We start from the raw sequence: 20,627 nt of genomic DNA, 5'->3' as shown, positions 1-20,627 counted from the left end.
TCTGAAATATATATACATATATATATATATATATATATATATATATATATATATATATATGTATAATATATATATATATATATATATATAGTGGGGATCTCGGCAGGCCACAATTGTTTCTCATTAACAATCTCCCTATTCATACAACATCAAAAGTTAAGTAATGTTTCCGCATCCCAGAGTCAATTAAAAGCATCAAGTCCTGGAATCAGAATAGAATCGTGACTTCGGCAATTATATAATGAAAATGAGGACCCCTGTTATTCTAGAAATAATAAACTGATAATTATTGGGGATACTAGAATTTACATACACCCAATTATCAGTTAATGAACGAAACGTTAAGTTCACAGACGGACGAAACGTTATGTATTGTTGAAAAGCATAAATATTCCTTAATAAACATTAAAGACGCGTTACTGTTTTGAATACAAACTTACTAAGTCCAATAATGTGTAGCTTTATCAAAAAAATACTTTTGATTGCACTCTGCAACTGTACTCTTAACACGGATGCTAGTATTATTCAAAAATTATTTTTTCTTTTAATTTATGAATTTAATTTTATTATCTAAAGCTCCTGCAGAATTGAAAAAAATAGTTCTAACACTCAGTTGCTCGAATAAATCTGAAATGAAATTAATTTACACTTAATCTCTGGCCTTTTTCATCTCCACTTTATGGAAGCAGATTTTTTTTCTTTCGTTTGCCGAGCGAGGTAATTCATGAAATGAAGTTTCCAGAATAATGGAGCATAATTCCTGTGCAGGGTGTCATTACTGGTGATGAAAAACTATATTCTTGGAGGAACCTGGAGGACTTACCTGTATTTCCCTCTCTCTCACACACAGACACACACAAATACACACATACACACAAACACACACACACTAAAATACTTAACATTTGACCATGAATCTCTAGTATCTAGCAATGACAACTTTTCTTAAAAAGATTTGTGTTAACGTTGAACTATCGTTAAAAACTGTTAAGATTCCAGTGTTACAATCTGAATGTTTCTTCTGATTTCATTCCCAAAAATTATTGTTTTTAAGTATTTTGCATTTGCTACCATTATCAGAAAAATAATGATTCCCTTTTGTAAGTGGGATGATTTGTAAGAATGAAATTTTGCGTTGTGATTCTGATTTCAAGTTTCTTTTTGTTTTTTCCCCTGGAATCTTCTCGATTCTTAATTCTTGATTCATCCGTTTCACTTTTTGACTTCCGCATCCTCGTCAAGTCGCTGCTGAACTTGAACACGATCCAAAAAACCCACAAATTTTAAGGCTGAAAAAAAGTTTGCTTCAATACGTCACCCTTGAAGAAGTCCGCAATTCACTAAAAGCGACATATCATCTCTCTCTCTCTCTCTCTCTCTCTCTCTCTATTTATTCAGATTTTGGAATTCTGAATACAGCAGGGACGAGCGCGTTTATTCCCGTTTGATCACGCAAGGATGCCAACGCACACTCATAAACACACACAAATATGATAACTTTGAAGACATTTTAATTAACGTCGATGGGCTGGACGCCATCAACAATAAGCTCACCACCCGAGGTTTAGCTCAAGGCAATAATTAAGGGCCGAGGCCCGTTGGAGCCAATTTGTTTATGCAGATTGAAGTCATACCGTGAGACTCCTGTGTAGCCCCATTGGGTCACTGACGTATAAATTCAATTTCCGGAGACAAAAGATAATCAATCAGTTATCTCGTCGCATATTAAAAGCCATGAATGACATTTTCTTGTAGATACCTTGATAACTAATCTGTTACTGATATATAAGTTCTCTGTATTTCATGCTGTGAAAATATGTGCACTTAAAGGAAGTCATTGCAGCAGCTTGCAACATCCGACAGAGAGAATGAATTCGACGACCTTATTATCGAAGACTAATTGACTGATCTAAAATCATCAAGCATCATAACGCTCAAGGTTAAGGTCACCATTAATTACGCAGAAAAAGTAAAAAGCGTTATGAGAAAATTTCACGGTAATACTCATGTAAACATATCGTGAATACGCTGTCTTCACTAGCCCAGAGTTATTAAGCCTCAGGTATAAAATGTTCAGTCAATTTTTTTTTCAGCGTCAAAGGGAAGACCTGACTGGGAGATTAATTCCATCCAGGAGCCACGGGAGGCTTAAAAAAAACAAAAACAAAAAAAAAAAAATATCTATACCATAATATATATAATACTATATAATAATTAATACATACATATATATAATACCTATTAGCATATTATATTATATATATAGATATTATATACATTTATATATACTACTATACTATAACAGGCCAGCAGTCTTCAGAGCCAACGTTTCCAGGATTAAAATGCCAGTAGTGAAAAAAAAATTTGTATAGCGGAAACAGACAGATTTTTTTTTTCTTTTTTTTAATTCCGAAAGAAAATATGCATTTAATTTATGAACGGTTCGAGGTTACCTTAGAGCCGATATATTTGGGCTTTAAATCTTTTACATGCCAATAAAAGCAACCAAAACCTCATCATTATCTTTACATAAAACTAGTGCTTGCGAAGGTGAGTGAAACAAGCTATTTTACCTTTACATAAATTCATCCTCGGGCAAACTACACGCATCATAAAAAAAAAGACTATAAAGAAAACTAACAGCTACGGCTAAAAAAAATTATAGTGCTTTCAAATGTAATGGCCATTTTATGCAATAAAATGATTTTATGTTCAGGTGATGTCAGCTGTTTTATGATCAAATCTAATTTTATTTGCATTTATTTTATTGCTGTATTCATTTGCTTTAAAGAATGTCTTTGAGTTAAGTAAAAGGTGAAAGATCACGCATTTCGTAGATTGTATTCGTATGTAAGTATGCACTCCACTAGTTTGAATGAGTATGAATGTATTCATATAATCAGTTATTCCACTTCCACCTCATGGTTAGTGAATCAGGATGAGCCCCGTGTGCAGAAAACTTTCATAAAGCCAGAACCTCATTCTTGTAATCAAAAGGGCTCATCATGCGAATTTAGCCTCCTGATTATATTCCCCACCTCGCTTGTCTTCTTATAGGCACTTTCAAGCTTCCTCAAAATTGAGAATATTCTTTTTAATACTAATTCTACACTAATTCTGCACTTTGTTTACCTTCCGAATCATCCCTACAGTAGTTTTCAAAACCATATTGTCCTTGCGACCAAACTGACTCATGAACACTGATCCTTGTTCGTACATCATCAACCTTACCACAGCTTTGCTGTATTTCCACATTTCTCTCCTTTCACCAGTAGAGTTTTCTACCCAAACATTCACCTCTAGAACTTAAGAGTTCTTTCCTGTTATTCATATCTACCATTTATACTTCGGTTACATAAAATAATTCTTCTTACAGATTCCTTCACACATTCAAATCTTCGCCTCCAATGATAGATATGTAAATGTATATTTGGGTGTTTTTGTTAGTTTTGTTACTCACTCATTCTCAAATAACGTTTTAATATTTTTCAAATATAAAGAAAAATATACAGCCTACCTTATGAATAACTTACACCCAAAGGGAATTATAATTGAACAATCAGCCTTCTATTCCCTTTTGGTGTAAAGTGAATTGAATATTAAAGGGTATTTGTGGCTTTATAAATATATATATATATATAATATATATATATATATATATATATAATATATATAATATACACATATATATATATATATACATATACGTACATACACACACAAACACACACACACAAAACACACACACATATATATATATATAAATATATATATTATATATATATATATATATATATATATATATATATATATATATATATATATAAGTCATATCACATTACCGTTGATTTCATATACATATATCGAGCCTACAAGTCCTTTAATATCTAATTCGCTCTACTCGGAATTAATATATTTTCATATATGCTTAACCGAAGGGGAATTTTTTTCTCGATAATAGATTTACCTGTACTTGGGCGCGAACGCAGGTACATAATAAATCCAGGAGCGTCAGTGGAAGCGGAACCACCCAGCTACCGCGAGACGCTTCCACTGACGTTCCTGATTTATTATGTACCTGCGTTCGCGCCCAAGTACAGGTAAATCTATTATCGAGAAAAAAATTCCCCTTCGGTTAAGCATATATGAAAATATATTAATTCCGAGGTAGAGCGAATTAGATATTAAAGGACATTGTAGCTCGATATATATATATATATATATATATATATATATATATATATATGTTATATATATATATGTGTGTGTGTGTGTGTGTTATTATATATCTATAAACACATATAATGAACAATGCATATATGTTGAAATCATACAGTAAACTAGTATCCTAATCAATAGCTTTACTACTTAAATATTCTATATTCAGGAAATGATAAAGTATGAACAGATTAAGCTGAAATTTACGAAAATATTGTGCATCACTATCATTTCTCACGTTGTATCAGTGCCATGTTGCCAGTGGGCGCAGGTGGGTAAAGAAAGTATCGTATTTCCACGTCGTTATCTTCTCCAGGCCAAACTCTAATTTCTTTTTAAAAAATCAATATCATGATAGATTACACGGGTCCTCAGGTGTTGGTAATTAATAGGAGACAACCTAGTCTGCTAATTATTTTTATAACAGGTAAAAACAAGGTGGGTTACCCATAATGAGGACTTCTACCCTTCCCAAATTCTAATCACTTGGTAATGTTTTCTCTATAATCCAAGCTTGACTTTTTGCGGGATCTCACAAACGCAGAGAAAAACAAACAAACAAACAAACCGTTCAAGATATATTTCTCCACGGTAGAGGTAAACATCACCTGAACCGACATTTTTTTCTCCTGGGATAATCCTATGATGGCAACTGCATAAATGTGATTACGTAATGTCGTTTTGATTTTTCTTCTTAGTGAGATATCTAAATTCCCTTTGAGTAAGTTAAGATTTATCTGGGATTCATACGGATGACTTATTATGGGAATAAAACGAGGTCACTGAAAGCAATTTCTGCTTGAAAAGATTGATGAATTATACACCTAGATTCTTTTGCTCTTTACCATAAATGACGTTATAGAAAAGAGTATTTGTAAAACCACATGTTAATTAACATAGCGTATTAATTATAATAATTATCGGCTTGAAAATATTTATCTTAAACTTTTTTGAATCAGGTCATCAGGAAAGATCTCCTGTGCTCACCTACACTAAAAGGTAGAATGAAATATTGGAGAAGGGGGTTATGTTAAGTTAGTATAACCCCTTGGAATGTAATTATGATTTTCCGTAACTAAATGATTTTGTCACGTCCGTTTGTGTTGGCGACGAGCTTCTCTCCTATCAATGAGCTCCAGTATCGATCATCTATCTTAGCCTCTCTGTGGAAAGGGTAGATGTCAACCCTTGGTGTCATAGGCCATCGTAAGCTGCCAATAGCAGAGCATTCAGATTTTCATTTCAAACGTCATTTCTGCTGAATCTTCCAGCGTTCCAACGCAGTGGCATCTAAATAACGTCACTGGTGCCAATATTCTGTATAGCACAGACCACTAGCTACGAAGGTCCCTTGCTCTTTAGTTATTATCGGCCACAAAAAGCGCTCTGGTGCATTCCGCCTGTCAGTATGAAAATATGTTAAAAGTAACGAGCTCCATAAGTAAAACAAAATGGGAAGGTGAAGTTATAATTTAGTCAGATAAAAAGAATGCTTTCATATCTACACCATACATTTAGTGTTGTATATATCTGTATTAAACTTTCATCATAGCCTTGCAGAAAAAAAGCATGAAAAAAGGGTAAAAGAAGAATGAAGCTCAGTCAAGGACGAAAAGTTAAAAGTATCACAAAAAGAGAAGCTGGAACAAAATTCCATAGCTTGAAAGAAAGATTCGATGAAGAGTGCAATAAATTGTCCCTCAATTTCCAAGCATTCTATCCCCCCCGCCCCCCACCCCCCCCGCCCCCCCCCCCCCCTCCCCCGCGTCCATTTCTTCTCGCAACTCACAGGGTCCCTCCTTTGGGGACGGAGGTTAGTCCACATTAATTCTTCCACTGGGCTGAGCAATGGCATTAATTCGAACGAGTACGGCAAGGTGGGATGGAGGAGGAAGGAGGAGGAAGATGACACACAAGATGAAAGGGGCGGGATGCCCGCATCTTAATCCGTTAAAGAGGAAGGCTTCGCCAAGAGGAAATATTAGACGGCTCTCCAAGGACAGTGGCAAAGTATTTCAGAATTCTGTCATAAATATGAAGTAGTATTCGATATGATTCTCTCGTGTCAAGGGGGCCATTCTGGAGAGGAGAGAGAGAGAGAGAGAGAGAGAGGAGAGATGAGGAGAGAGAGAAGGAGAGACGAGAGAGAGAGAGAGAGAAGAGAGAGAGAGAGAGAGAGAGAGAGAGAGAGAGAGCAAAAGTGGAAGCACTTTTATCGGCAATATATAATGGTCAGCATTTACTTGAGTTTAAACCCTTATGAGAGAGAGAGAGAGAGAGGAGAGAGAGAGAGAGAGAGAGAGAGAGTATCCGTGGAAGGCTTCCTTGGCATGAAAAAAACAACTGACAAAATTCTTCAGACACACCACACACACACACACACACACCACACACACACACACACACACATATATATATATATATATAATATATATATATATATATATATATATATATATATATATATATATATATATATATAACTTTTGAGAAAATAACTCATCTCAATTGAACCTGCAAAATCCATCAGTAGTCTGAAAGCAAAAGAATAAATTAAAATATTCGATCTTTTGACACGAATAACGTCAACGGTGTACCTGAAGTTCTCTTTATTACCTTCAGCATTTTCTATTTTCCGGTGCATATTCTTTGAGAGAAACCGCACTGTGGTAATATGCAAATAGATCCGCAACGATAAAAGAAAACGTTCGAGAGATTTCTTCACACCGAAAATTTATTTAATTCATTTAAAACTTTCGACCGAGTCTCTTTGCAATCGTTTAAATACATTTTCGTCAGTCACAATGTAGGTTTATCTCTTTTTTTATAATATAATACTCCTCTGCAGTGTTGATAAGGATACCACCTATTTCAGGATCTTGGAATAGATAATGTGTGATTCATATCAATATTATTTCTTCCACCTTTTTTTTTTTTTTTTTTTTTTTTCGGGTCTTGAGAGGGTGAGCTATAAAGAGAAGGTGTCTTAACATTTTCGCAATAATTTTCCCTAAATTACAGTGCACATCTATATGTATGTATACGTCATGACACGCGAATTTAGGCTTAACAAAATATAAGCAGAGTGAAAGTGAAACACCAGAGTGCATGATCTATCGTCTTTACTTTAGACAAGCCTTACAATAATGGATAGAGATCTTGCACACCCATTACCTTGTGGCCATTAATCTGTCTGTTGAAATGAGATATATATATATATATATATATATATATATATATATATATATATATATATATATATATATCTCGAGCTACAAATGTCCTTTAATATCTAATTCGCTCTACCTCGGAATTAATATATTTTCATATATATATAGGTATTATATATGTAACTATTATTATATATGATCTATCTCGACGACAAATGTCCTTTAAATCTAATTCGCTCTAACCTCGGATTAATATATTTTCATATATGTTTAACCGAGGGGGAATTTATTAAGCGATAATAGAATTGGCGGCCGACAGGCGCGAACCATCGAACTCAATTCCAGTCCTGGAATTGAGAGGTCGATGGTTCGCGCCTGTCGACCGCCAATTCTATTATCGCTTAATAAATTCCCCCTCGGTTAAACATATATGAAAATATATTAATTCCGAGGTAGAGCGAATTAGATATTAAAGGACATTTGTAGCTCGATATATGTATATGAATCACGGTAATGTGATAGACTTATATATATATATATATATATATTATATATATATATATATATATATATATATATATATCTATATATATATATATAATATATAATATATATATATATATATATATATATATATATATATATATAAATGTAGGAGGACACATTCTATATCCAGGGAGTGAGGGGGCCAGCAGGGACCCCTTTAATCACATCAGAAGTTTGGTTATCGGCGACATATTCAATTATTGAGGTTGTTTTACAAGGTATTTATCATCACCATCGTGACAACTGAAGATGCACCAGACTGAACGAAAGATCTGACAAATGACTCCAACGCCGTGAAAACTATAATAATCATTTAATTCTCTTTCCTTTGTTGCTACTACTTTTTTTTTTTGTCTGTGTTCTTTCTAATTGCTCCTCGGAAAACCGAATTAGAAGGTCTGGAGGCGTTATAATTCATGTGACGAAATGAAGTCATTTTTACGATTGTTCTCAACTGAATTATCCACAAGGTATCAATTTGTTATCCTAACTACCTAGACTCCATTATCTTAACATTTCATGTACACTTATTCTCGACCTTTTATAGTTTCAAAATTGTTATACCTTAAGTAGAAACTATAACAAATTCCTAATATAAGACGCAGCAGAGACAAAGCCAAGAACAAGAACTTGAAATTCTGATACACAGGTTTTCTTAATTCTTTCGGAATTAGACTCCCTCCTCTGTTTCTCCCTCTCTTGTCAAGAGATCATAACACTGAACTGGAATAATTTATTCATTTATGTAAATGGGAAATGATACTCCTTTGTGCTGGGATGGAAAACATGAAATATAACAAAAAATATACAAACGAAAATGAAAAGTTGATAAAACTACAGACATTTGCAAATCCTATAATCTGCTGGTCACTTTTTACCAGATGCCTATTTAACTAATAACCATAACTCTTCTTTAACATCTAGAATTCTTCATACTTTCTGGACGCTTGTCACCACTAAGCCTTAGATCCTAAAACAAGAAATTCTCATGTCCCTAGCAGGTATGGAACCCGGATCCAGAGCATCAGAACGATGTTGGAACATGGCGCAAAAAAAAAAAAAAAAATAAAAAAATAAATAAATAAAATTGATAAAAATAAAAATAGTAATACTATACTAACTACCTTAAACAAAAAGTAACCAATGAACTCTATCTCAAAAAGATCCCATAATAAAAGGTTAGGAATCGCAAAGGCACAGAATTCCTTATCCTGAAGTTCTTAGCGAAAATGCAATGCACTGCTAAACTAATACTACTATTCTTACTTTTTAATACTTTTTTTTATCTATTTATCAATTTATTAATTCATTTATTTTAATAACTGAACACCATATTCTTTGGAAGCTTGAATCTAAAGTCAGTGGCCCTTGTGGGCTTGTTCCATATGAATGGGTTTCATCAACCGAATAATAATAATACTAATAATAATAATAGTAATAATTATAATATTATCGTGTTTGTAAGACTGATACAGTATTCATGGACATGCCACGCTGTTGTGCACAATGTGACAGGAAATAGTTCCAGTACACAACCGGAGAACTCATGGCAGAAATGCTTGAATTAATGTCAATAGGAAAATAAGAGTTCAGACAAGAACAAGGAATTGCAGTGAATTAAGTGCTGCATCATTAATTAGAATAAAGGCATATTTAATGACAGTCATGAACTGACCTCTAACCAACATCAGTTCATTGTCCCCATTATTTAATAAGTTAAGAACGGCAACCACCCGTCCATTAAGCAACTTCCTTTACGCAAGCTCTCTCGCACGCCAATGTGAATATCAGTATTTACTAAGGTCTACTTGTGCCTATACTTTATATTATTATATATATATATATATATATATATATATATATATAGATTTATATATATATATATATATAGTATAATTATAAATATATACTTATATATATATATACATTATATATATAATATACATATATGTATATGTATAATATATATGCAGAGGTTATACGATTTTGTTCAACATTCGCTGTCTTCACTGAAACGAAAAACTTACACTGAAGTAGCCTTCTAGGACGTATGAAATATTAAATAACGCCAGTCATACTTTGGTAGCGGAGGTAAATATTAAATATGACTGCATACTGTAGTGCAGGGGTTCTTAACCTTTCGATGACCCCAGACCCCCAATGAATTGACCAAAATGGTTCCATACCCCTTTTGCTTAAGTTCACTTAAGTCCTATTTGTTGACAATATAACTTAATATATTTAGTTTAACACATACTTTAGCTATGCATAGCTAGGAATAGAAGATACAATAAAATCACAAGCATTTATAGTTTTACATAGTTGTTTATTTACAAAATGTACCCATGAATACATTGACACGTTAAAAATAGATATATACAAATATCCAGAGATCAGGTCTCATACCCCCAAGGGGTATGGATACCCTCTGTTAAGAACCCCTGCTCTAGTCTACGAGTAAAGTCGAGTGTGAATTTCATACCTTATGGCTGAAGGCAATTGAATAACCATGGTAGTGAGTGAATCATCAAATCTTCATCAATTATCATCAAATGTTAAACTCTGCAAGGTCAATCAATGAGTGTTTCCATCAAGTTTGAACAAAATCCGTTCATCCGTTCTCGAGACAGTTTGTAAACACATAGGCACAAGCACAAAGCTATTACAATCTGCTCATTCGTTCTCGAGATGTTCTGTACAGATTCAGTCACGCAATTAAGAGAGAGAGAGAGAGAGAGAGAGAGAGAGAGAGAGAGAGAGAGAGAAACACTACTGCCTTAGAGGAGATAATGACAGAGCAATCGTCTTAGAAGGATGATTTTCCGATACACTGTGGTATTTATGCAGATGATGTTCCATTTCCCCTTCCTTCCTAACCGACAGCTGAGAACAACGGAGCGAATATTATAAATGGAAAGATTTATCACGGGCCATTAACTGGCGCTGCTTCGAAAGGCGAGAGAAGACTGCGATGACCTGATACGGAAAACAGGAATGAGCATCGAGCGTCAACATTAACCTTCGACATGAGGTCAAACTCTGTGACCTCTCATTCAGACTCCTCGAGCGAGAAATTTGATGATCCTTGACGAAGGGTAAGGGGTCAGATTCCTCAACAGGTAAGAAGTGATATCAATCCTTCAACTTTATTCACTTTTCAAACTGGATAATGAGATCAATTTTACATGGCTAAGTTGTAATACATTTGGAGAATTACACAGCTTAGAAGAATTATCCCGCATATTAATACACAGAAGGAATTATCCCGCATATTAATGCACAATAGCTTAACATCAGGTAACTCGGGGTGAGGGGTGGGGGGCGGGGTTGGTTACCGTCAGTGCACCGTAACTAAAAATGTACCACAACCAACAAATGATTTCTATTTGTTTTTAGTTAACGTATCTCATTTGAGGCCGGTAGCATTGCAATGAATACATGTCGGGTATCAGAAGCCCAAGAAAAACCTAATCGAGTTTCGAAACAGTCAAATTTCCATGTCGACTTTCCACTTTTTTTAAGTATTTTTTTAATACTGCAAGCAACTTGAAGCCGTTTTAAATTCGCTAGATAGATTTCCAGAAATCTATGCTGAGTGTGCATTCCATCCTACATAAAGTATTCGGGAAAGCATACTGTTTTCTAAAATCCGGATACACAGTTTTAATATACCTGTATGTATGTATGTATGTATGTATGTATTTATGTATGTATACATACATACATATACATATAATATGTTTGTGTGTGTGGGTGTGCGAGTATATATGTCTATGTAAGTATGTATACGTGTATGTGTGTGGGCGCGTATGTGTGTATCCTGAGAGGGCTAAGAATAATTTTACAGGGCTAAAACAAAAGTTAATTTGAGACCTTCCCCAACACATCACCCAGTTGCCTTACCATGCATAGTATGTTATCTAGAAAGTCATTAATTAAGCAAATAGAATTTACTACGGAGGTCCAGCAATTTACAATGTATCCAACTTTCTTTATCCTAATCCCATCGGATATTCCTTAAAAAAGAATTGAATCTGGTGTTTATAAAACACCACATAAAAACGTAGAAAACTTCACACTGGATTAAACGATTCCTGATATTCGTTGTCATCAGTGAATCACGTAACACAGAGACGTCGGAAAGGCCTTTCTAAAGCCAGGAAATTATCTTATGAACTACGATTTCCTTCAGACAAACAACTTGTAAAGCAAATCTCGCATGCTCCAAAATATTCTTCCATAAAATGTGCCATGGTGGATATGAACCCATGATAAACAGAAACGAATTCCTTATTTCCGTCATTTTCTTGTTCAATGACATCATGATCATTCAATATTCCCAGAATACAGACTTTCTTAAAATGTCAAATTCAATACAGCCCCTGACACATTACTATCATAAGGCTTTAAAGTCAAATTAATTGTCGCCTCAAACTCATTCCAGCTTCATCTTCACTGATTACATTTACTTACATTGGTTTTATTTGTATTATTCCATGGAGCATTCTTGCTTTCACAAAATCGGTAGAGATATATAAATGTCGAAATCCCTGATAAAAAAAAAATAAACGTTATACTTAGAATTCGTGCCAAGTTTTAATAAATAAATATTCTTCAACGTTCCTTTTTCAGCACGTTTTGAACCGAATGAGACGACAGGCTGTAGTGAAAATATAAGTAATTTCTTCTATATTCACTCAGTTTTTAAAGTAGAGCAAAAAATCTTCGTACATTGATTACCCTTTCTTCGCGTATTTTTTCCCCCCCTTTTTTTTTTGCCTTACGGTAAGACGAAAGTTCGAATATATTGCCTTTATTAATGGGACTTCGTGCTTATATAACCAACTCTTGATGGAAGGCTCTGCCTTCAGACTTTCTCGAGTACACAGAGCTCGTAGGAACCAGTGTTCCTTGGACAAATTGGCGCAAATAACGAGCCTTAGGCTTAAAGACTCCAAGGACTCTGGGAATAACGACGGATTTTACTTGATTTCTGGGTATAATTCGGAAAAATAATAATTCTGAGAAATTTTCGTCCTACAAGAGAGGTGGAGAGTATAGAGAAAAATACATAAAGGTGTATAAAAAGGTGAAACACCAGACGGAATTCACGCCAAAAATCTTCATATAAAGCATACCTATCAGGCAAACACAAACGCACACACACACACACACACGTACGTACCCACAGAGGGAGCGCGCAAACGCTCTGTATCGAAGAGCTGTCAACTGACCTGATCTGCTCCTGGAGGTGTGGTCAGCGCTGTCGCACCTACGGCGAGTCAGGTGAGGCGAGTCTAGGTAACTATTGGAGCGTGAACAGCAGCAACAGCAACAGCGTCCGGGTCTGCATTGCAACACAACCTCTCGGAAATAGGATCGGAATCTGAAAGCAGCCACAAGGGGAATTTCAAAGGATGATCTTATTGACTTAGGATTATCTCGCAGAGCAACAATTACCTCGGCGGCTCCAATAAACACGTATACATGAATACCTTCCCTTTGTTACTTCAGTTCCTGAAGCAACACCTTGTTGATTTTTTTTAAAAGCAGTCATCTTGTGGTGAAAACTCTATTGAGATGTAGTCATTATAGCTGACGTTGACTTTTACGAATAACATAGTATCTAAATATGGAATTGAATTTGTTGAATCTACGCTCTACTTTCCCATTTAGATGCAAGAGGCTCGGCTATACAGGCAGCCTTGGGAATCAAACATTTACATACAGGAAGGATCATAACGACATGCACAAACGCACACACACATATGTAATATATATATATATACATACATATATATATATATATATATATATATATAGTATATATATATATATGTGTATATGTATATATATATATATATGTTTATATATATATATATATATATATATATATATATATATATTCGATGGTTACTACCTACCTGGCATTCATCCAGTAGTAAATGATGGGATTGACCATGGCATTTGCCATGGCCAGCCAATAGAACCCCAAATAGATATGCTGGATATTGGCTGTGTCCAAAACCTGGTTGTTGTGGTATTGGTAGAGGAAGAACGCTTGCTGCGGCAACCAGCACAACATGAACACCACCACAATCACGATGAACATCCGGACGACCTGTCATTGTTGAAAGAATAAAAGGAAGATTGGTCATAGAAAAGGAACTTATGGGTATATTAAAACCCATGAAATCTGCCACGGCTAAAAAAAATAATAATAGAGTAAAACTCTGGTTTTCAAACCATTAACTGCCCCGATAGGTAAACCTCCTGAAGTCTTATAATTCTTAAAAGTTCCTCATTCGAAACTGCATGTATTGTTAGGATTATCACTATCATTAGATTATGGACGTAACTCCTAAAGCGATCTTCCTAACACCACTAAAAAACCAAAGCTTGTCTCATACTTATTGAATTTAGAATATAATTTCCTGATTAGAAAGTTTTCTGAATTTTCACGTACGACTGCATCGATAAATTTCTTTCGCGAATGTATGACGAAATGTTTCCTTCAATATCACGACCAACTGATAAAACAAAAAAATATACCGGACGCACAAAGGGAAACAAAGTCATGCCAATGACCTCTTTCATTCGCAAAGATTTCTTTTCGCGGCGGCAAAAAGGCTTCTATTAAGAGGGGAAAAAGTTAATTAACAATTCGCTGCAACTGTTACTGCAGCAATGTGAAAGAAACGTGGCTTTATACATGCAATATATGCAGCCTCTCCCACAAAGAAGAGGCCATGAACTTTTCATTCTGCACGCCAGAATATTTTGCCAGAAGAAAAATGGGTAGAACATGGGAATTTAACACTGCAGCAAACACTTCCTGTGCTAGCTCAGTATTTTGGCTCCATTCGGTAAACATTAACACAGTACTAACGAATAAAATATATCACAATAAAACATCTTGAGTTGAGTAATTGTATCCGGGAATGCGATTAACAATCAAAATCCATATCCAATAAAACTAATGAGGTGTAAAAATCCACGATTCTTTCATCTACACGAATGCACTGCTAATTAATGTAGGGCATTACTATACAATCACGATTTACCTTTCATTATTTAAATTTATCCACACGGTAATTTTGCACTCCTTCTTATGATGCAATCAGATAGCTTATTTATATTTTCATAAGCAAATCTTGTAGTAATAGTATACAATCTTTACATCGTCCTTTATTCTTTCTTGTTTCTCTTAAGTAGATACTCAGTAAATTTAAGGCATTCGTTTCCATAAAAAAACATCCCAGTGTCAATCGTTCATTATAATCTAAAAGTACATGCGGTAAATGCAATCGTACTTAAATGAAAAACCTTATACATTTATTCATATACTATATATATATATATATATATATATATATATATATATATGTATATATATATGTATATATATATAATATATATAATATATATCTATATATAATATATATATATATATATATAATATATATATATATATATATATATATATATATATATATATATATATATATATGACCTTCATCTCACCCTCCTCTTAGACTTGATGGAGTTGGCTTGTCTATCCGTGAGTTCGCCGATGGAATGGCTGCCCCAGAGTTCGCAACTTACTAAGGAATAACTTATCAACATCACCAACATCGGAAGTAAGTAGGTCGTCGCAAAGAAGACGATGTTGTAACTGAAAAGGAGATAAATGACGTTAAGTGTAGTTGGAGAATTCTTTCCTGAAAGTTCTCTTCTCTCTCTCTCCTCTCTCTCCTCTCTCTCTCTCTCTCTCTCTCTCAGGCAATTGATAAGACATAAATGGTTTATGTACAATGAAGAATCTTTGATTATATATATATATATATATATATATATATATATATATATATATATATATATATATATATATATAAAATCACGCCTGGAATTCTAATTAACTCCATGCTAATAAGAATATATATATATATATATATATATATATATATATATATATATATATATATATATATATTAAATGTCTGGGCGGGTGCAAAATCATTTGCCTTCACTCTAAGGAATTTTCAATCAAATTACATAGAAGAGAGAGAAAAAAAAAACGACATATATGGACTTTTGCAGGGAGATGCGGCTGCTAGCCGCATGACCCGATAGTTATTTATCCCAGTGCTGACCAAAACCCAGTATTGCTTAACCTCACTAATCGGATGACCAGTTTTTAAAGCTGCACTGCTCACTTCTGCTGGAATCCTACTGACCTCAAAAATAACAAATGCGTGAAAACTTTTACTGACTCTCCTGCAAATTATAAATCGCAGGAAATAATTGGAGGTTTAATAATCGAGCACTATATCGTTGCTACAAACATAAAGCTTTTTGCAACCATTACGCGGGACTGAGAGAGAGAGAGAGAGAGAGAGAGAGAGAGAGAGAGAGAGAGAGAGAGAGAGAGAGAGAGAGCATTTGTATTGTTTTGTCAACTTAATCTTTTCACTTGTTAAATATTAATGTCATTTAAATCTAATTTGATTGTGGTAATTTTAACGAGAACATGTAACGTATATCAAAAATGGAAAAGTTAAAATATCTATATTGCATGATTGGGGTTCAATATAGGTTTTTTGAAAATACAATGGGATGTACAGATATTACTGGGATATAATTTGTTATTAGTTTCTAATCCACACGATATCATTTTTATTTGCTAATATATTCTTATATTCTCTTAATCTAACTGCTGCGTTCCCGACTATCTTATTGACAAGCATAATCATTGGTTTAGTTTTTGTCATTAAACATAATAGGCACCAGTCTTGTAATTCATTTATCATAACTGTATGATCTATGTTACTGCTTAAATCCTATGGCAACTCGAAAATTTAATAAAGTTTTGAATTATATTAATAACATTTTTATAGAAAACAAAAACTGATTCATTAACAATATCAAGTCAGCAAAAACCGTATTTTAGCAAAAAAAAAAAAAAAAAAAAAAAAAAAAAAAAAAAAAAAAAAAAAAAAAAAAGTGAATATCACTACAAAAATGCAGGATTCAAGAGGCCTGTAGTCGACAGTCACTACCCAGTGCAACCTCGGCCCCTTTGTTACAGAAATTCTTTCAGATCTGAGGAAGATTTTGGAGGTTTGGTTTCTCAGCTTTATCCTTTGACGATCCTCCTCTTGAACAATGGTTGTTATCACTATCTTTCCTCCCTTTGTTCTGATACGAATGAAAACCCACAACTTTGTTTTCGGCAGCTGAAGGGAAGTTGGATATGGGTGTTGCACATATACAATTCTTTGTCTTTAAAAGAATCCCGAAACAAGTAGAACTTCTTCATTACAATCATAGAAAGACCTGATATATTCAAAATATCGAAAGACATAAAAGCATGAATGGAAATATCTTAGCGAAGATAAAACACTGACATAACTCTACATCAAGCGTTTCCTCTCATCGCATTTAACCTTCAATCAGGAAGTAAAGTAAATATTAAACTTGCGAGTAAATGGAAACTCTCTAATGAGTCAACTACTGTTCAATGATTTCCGAAATGTTCATCAGCCATCACAAATCATAAATTTAATAATCCCACCTGATTACAGTCATTGGCGACGCAAGCGAAAACAAACTTCTTGGAATAATTTCTAAAATAAAACTGGAATTTTTCTTTTATTATTAACCAAACCAGTACATTACCCCGCAGTGGTTCTTAATTCTTTTTATTAAAGATGGATTGTTACATCATGAAAAACATAATCTGAGCTAATTCATAAAAGATGCATCACAAACACAAACACAACCACACACAAACACAAACATATGTGTATGTATGTATACACACACACACACACATATATATATATATATATATATATATATATATATATATATATTATATATATATTTATATAATACTTAAATAAAATAAAAACTACAGGGGTTAGAAGGCTTATATTCATTAAGCTTGATGATTGGAGGGTGGATGATCAACATACCAATTTGCAACCATCTAGCCTCAGTAGTTTTTAAGATCTGAGTGCGGACGGAGAGACAAACAGCCACCTCGATAGTTTTCTTTTACAGAAAACTAAAAAAACGTTAGTTCATTACATAAACAAAAATACAACATTCGACAAGAACTATAAACCACGATAACTATAATCCTAAGCTTATGCAGCTCAAATCCTGACCTAACTGGTATGCAAAACGACCACCATTAACAATTGTTGACCTGGAATCTGCAATTTGAACTACGGTTATGCCAGCTTTACAGGAGCTCATGGACATTCAATTCGCGAGGCGATAATACAGTATCAACTCGTGCAACATCATAGCCTGAATTAATCTCGGCTCTCCACAACTCTCTATGGCAGAGGTGCGAAGGGGGAAGAAGCAGCAGAGATTTTGGAGGATAGAGAGGGGAAAATAGCTTCTGTGACTTTATCTAATTGGCATTTTACATTGCTGGTCCTCCACACAGCAATTGTGTGTCAAATGGGGTAACGTAATATTGTACACCTTCAGCTCCCTAAACGGGCTTCGGCAAGGGGGCATTCTCTCTCTCCATACCTGTTTAATACGTACACAGATGCCTTTAATGTCAAACTGAACTCACTCCCAATCGGATGCACTATCAATGAAACCGCTATGAACAACCTCTGTTACGCCGACGATATGGTTCTGATTTCCCCATCAGTGCAAGGTCTCCAACGACTCATCGACACTTGCTGCCAATATGCAGAGGAATTTGATATAATCTACAACGAAACCAAGACCTAGTGCATGTCGCTGCTCCCGAGATCGCTGAAGCATATTGCAGAACCACAAATTTTCCTTGGAAACCATCGGCTGGAATTTGTGCACGAATTTTCGTATTTGGGTCACATTATCACCGACGACCTAAAAGATACGGCAGACATTGAAAAGAGGCGTCGTAAACTATGTGCAACTGGCAACATGATTGCAAGGAGGTTTGCCTTCTGTCACCGAGACGTGAAACTGCTGCTCTTCATCTCGTACTGCTACAGTATCTATGGGTGTTCCCTCTGGACGAACAATACTCAAGAGACCATGAGACGCATCATTGTTGTGCACAATGACATTCTGAGACGCCTCACAAACACTTCCCACTACCACTCCGCCACACAGATGTTCATAGAAAACCACCTAAACAATTTAAAAATCATTGTAAGGCGAACAATGTCCAGTCTGGTAACCCGAGTGAGAAACAGCAGCAACTCGCTCATACAAAGCATCCTAAGGAGTGAAGCAAGAAGAAGATCTACATTGTGGGAAAGACGGGGAAATGAGGCCTTTGTCCCCTAAAGGACTTAATCTCTGTATTGGCAAGATGTCATCTGCAGATTTTGTCATTATTATATTTATTGCTGATATTTTACTTTTTCATTATTACTGTGATTAATATCAAGTTAAAGTTTTTTTTTTTTACATTCAATTTTCGTATTTAGCCCTCTGGACCTGACTACTGTAACCACCTAAAGTCTCTAGTTGAAATTTAAGTTATATAATCTGTGGACTAACTGTTATAACTCTCAATGCATTTTTTTCTCACCAATATTATTACTGTTACTACCAGTATTATGATCACTATCTTTTATGCTACCTCAGCTATTTTGTAGATAAGTACCGATTATTCATTTTTTTTATCATGTTGTCTCATGTATCTAGATTGTGTTTGTTACTGTCTGTATTTTGTATATTCCATGTATATGGCCCTGAGGTGAAATAAAGGATATTATTATTATTATTATTATTATTATTATTATTATTATTATTATTATTATTATTATTATTATTACTGCAAAGTCTTCTGTACTATAATCGGATAAATATCACGGTGTTCAGGTGTTATGAGAACAATGAGCCCACATGATTAATCCCTCTTTCAGTCTGAAACGTTAAGAATGCAGTATAATTTATGAATATCCGCAAAGGAATATAATTCTATTTCTACTTATTCAAAAACAACATCCGTGATATTAGACTTTCGACCTTTAAATCCTTTTTATGACAGTTCTAAAGCTGTCAACAGAGTTCTAAGCTTTGAAGATACAAGTTCTGAGAAAAATCAGGGATATTAAGTTCCACCAGCACGTCAGAGAATAGTAGCAACAACAGAAGTTGAAGGGAAGACGCATATCGACGGCTTCATTAGCATAGCAGACTAAGTTTGAATGGCCCTACTTTAAGAAGAGGGTCACTTAGCTGGATGATCGCATAAAAACTAATTTCTAAAGCTAACTGAGGCCCTACGAACCATAAGAGATGATCAGTACCATTTAAATTATGATCCAACCTCACAAGTTAGACCACGTATCGCCAAGCATGAAATCATAGCCACTTAAACTAGTAAGTCAATTGTCCTCCAACTGGCTTGGTAAAAATCTGTGAAGCCAGAAGTATAAATAATCAACAAACAAACAAAAACTAATGCAATGAATTCATAGACTGACACAAATAATTCCTTTATTGTGCAAGCTGACACGAAAATCCATAAACAATTAAGTTCATTTTGGAATAATAATAATAAATGCTCTTCAAGTTGAGAAAAGATCTAAAGAATAATGAAGTTCTTTTTAAAAAGAATTCTAAGTATATTCCACGCGAACAAAAACAAACTCTTAAGAGTTTCTTTGTCAACCTGCAAGGAATATTAAACATTCTCTCATGGTAATCCATTAAGCGTCTTCA

The 20,627-nt window shown here is 34.4% G+C and overlaps 1 protein-coding gene across 3 annotated transcripts in view; it reads right to left on the bottom strand.

The window, feature by feature from the left end:
• Positions 1-20,627, bottom strand: part of LOC135207672 (tachykinin-like peptides receptor 99D) — a 498,955-nt gene that overhangs the window by 5,188 nt on the left and 473,140 nt on the right. For all 3 annotated transcript variants that reach the window (XM_064239514.1, XM_064239515.1, XM_064239513.1), the window contains 3 exons: positions 15,459-15,609; positions 13,859-14,055; positions 13,169-13,320 (listed from right to left, as the gene is read on the bottom strand). In XM_064239514.1, the coding sequence (XP_064095584.1) occupies positions 13,169-13,320; positions 13,859-14,055; positions 15,459-15,609 (500 nt within the window). The remainder of the gene's footprint in view (positions 1-13,168; positions 13,321-13,858; positions 14,056-15,458; positions 15,610-20,627) is intronic.

This window comes from Macrobrachium nipponense, chromosome 34 (genome assembly GCF_015104395.2).
Source record: "Macrobrachium nipponense isolate FS-2020 chromosome 34, ASM1510439v2, whole genome shotgun sequence".
Classification (NCBI taxonomy): Eukaryota; Metazoa; Arthropoda; class Malacostraca; order Decapoda; family Palaemonidae; genus Macrobrachium; species Macrobrachium nipponense.
Note: the sequence above shows the minus strand (reverse complement) of the source record. Positions and strands in the feature narration are given on the sequence as shown.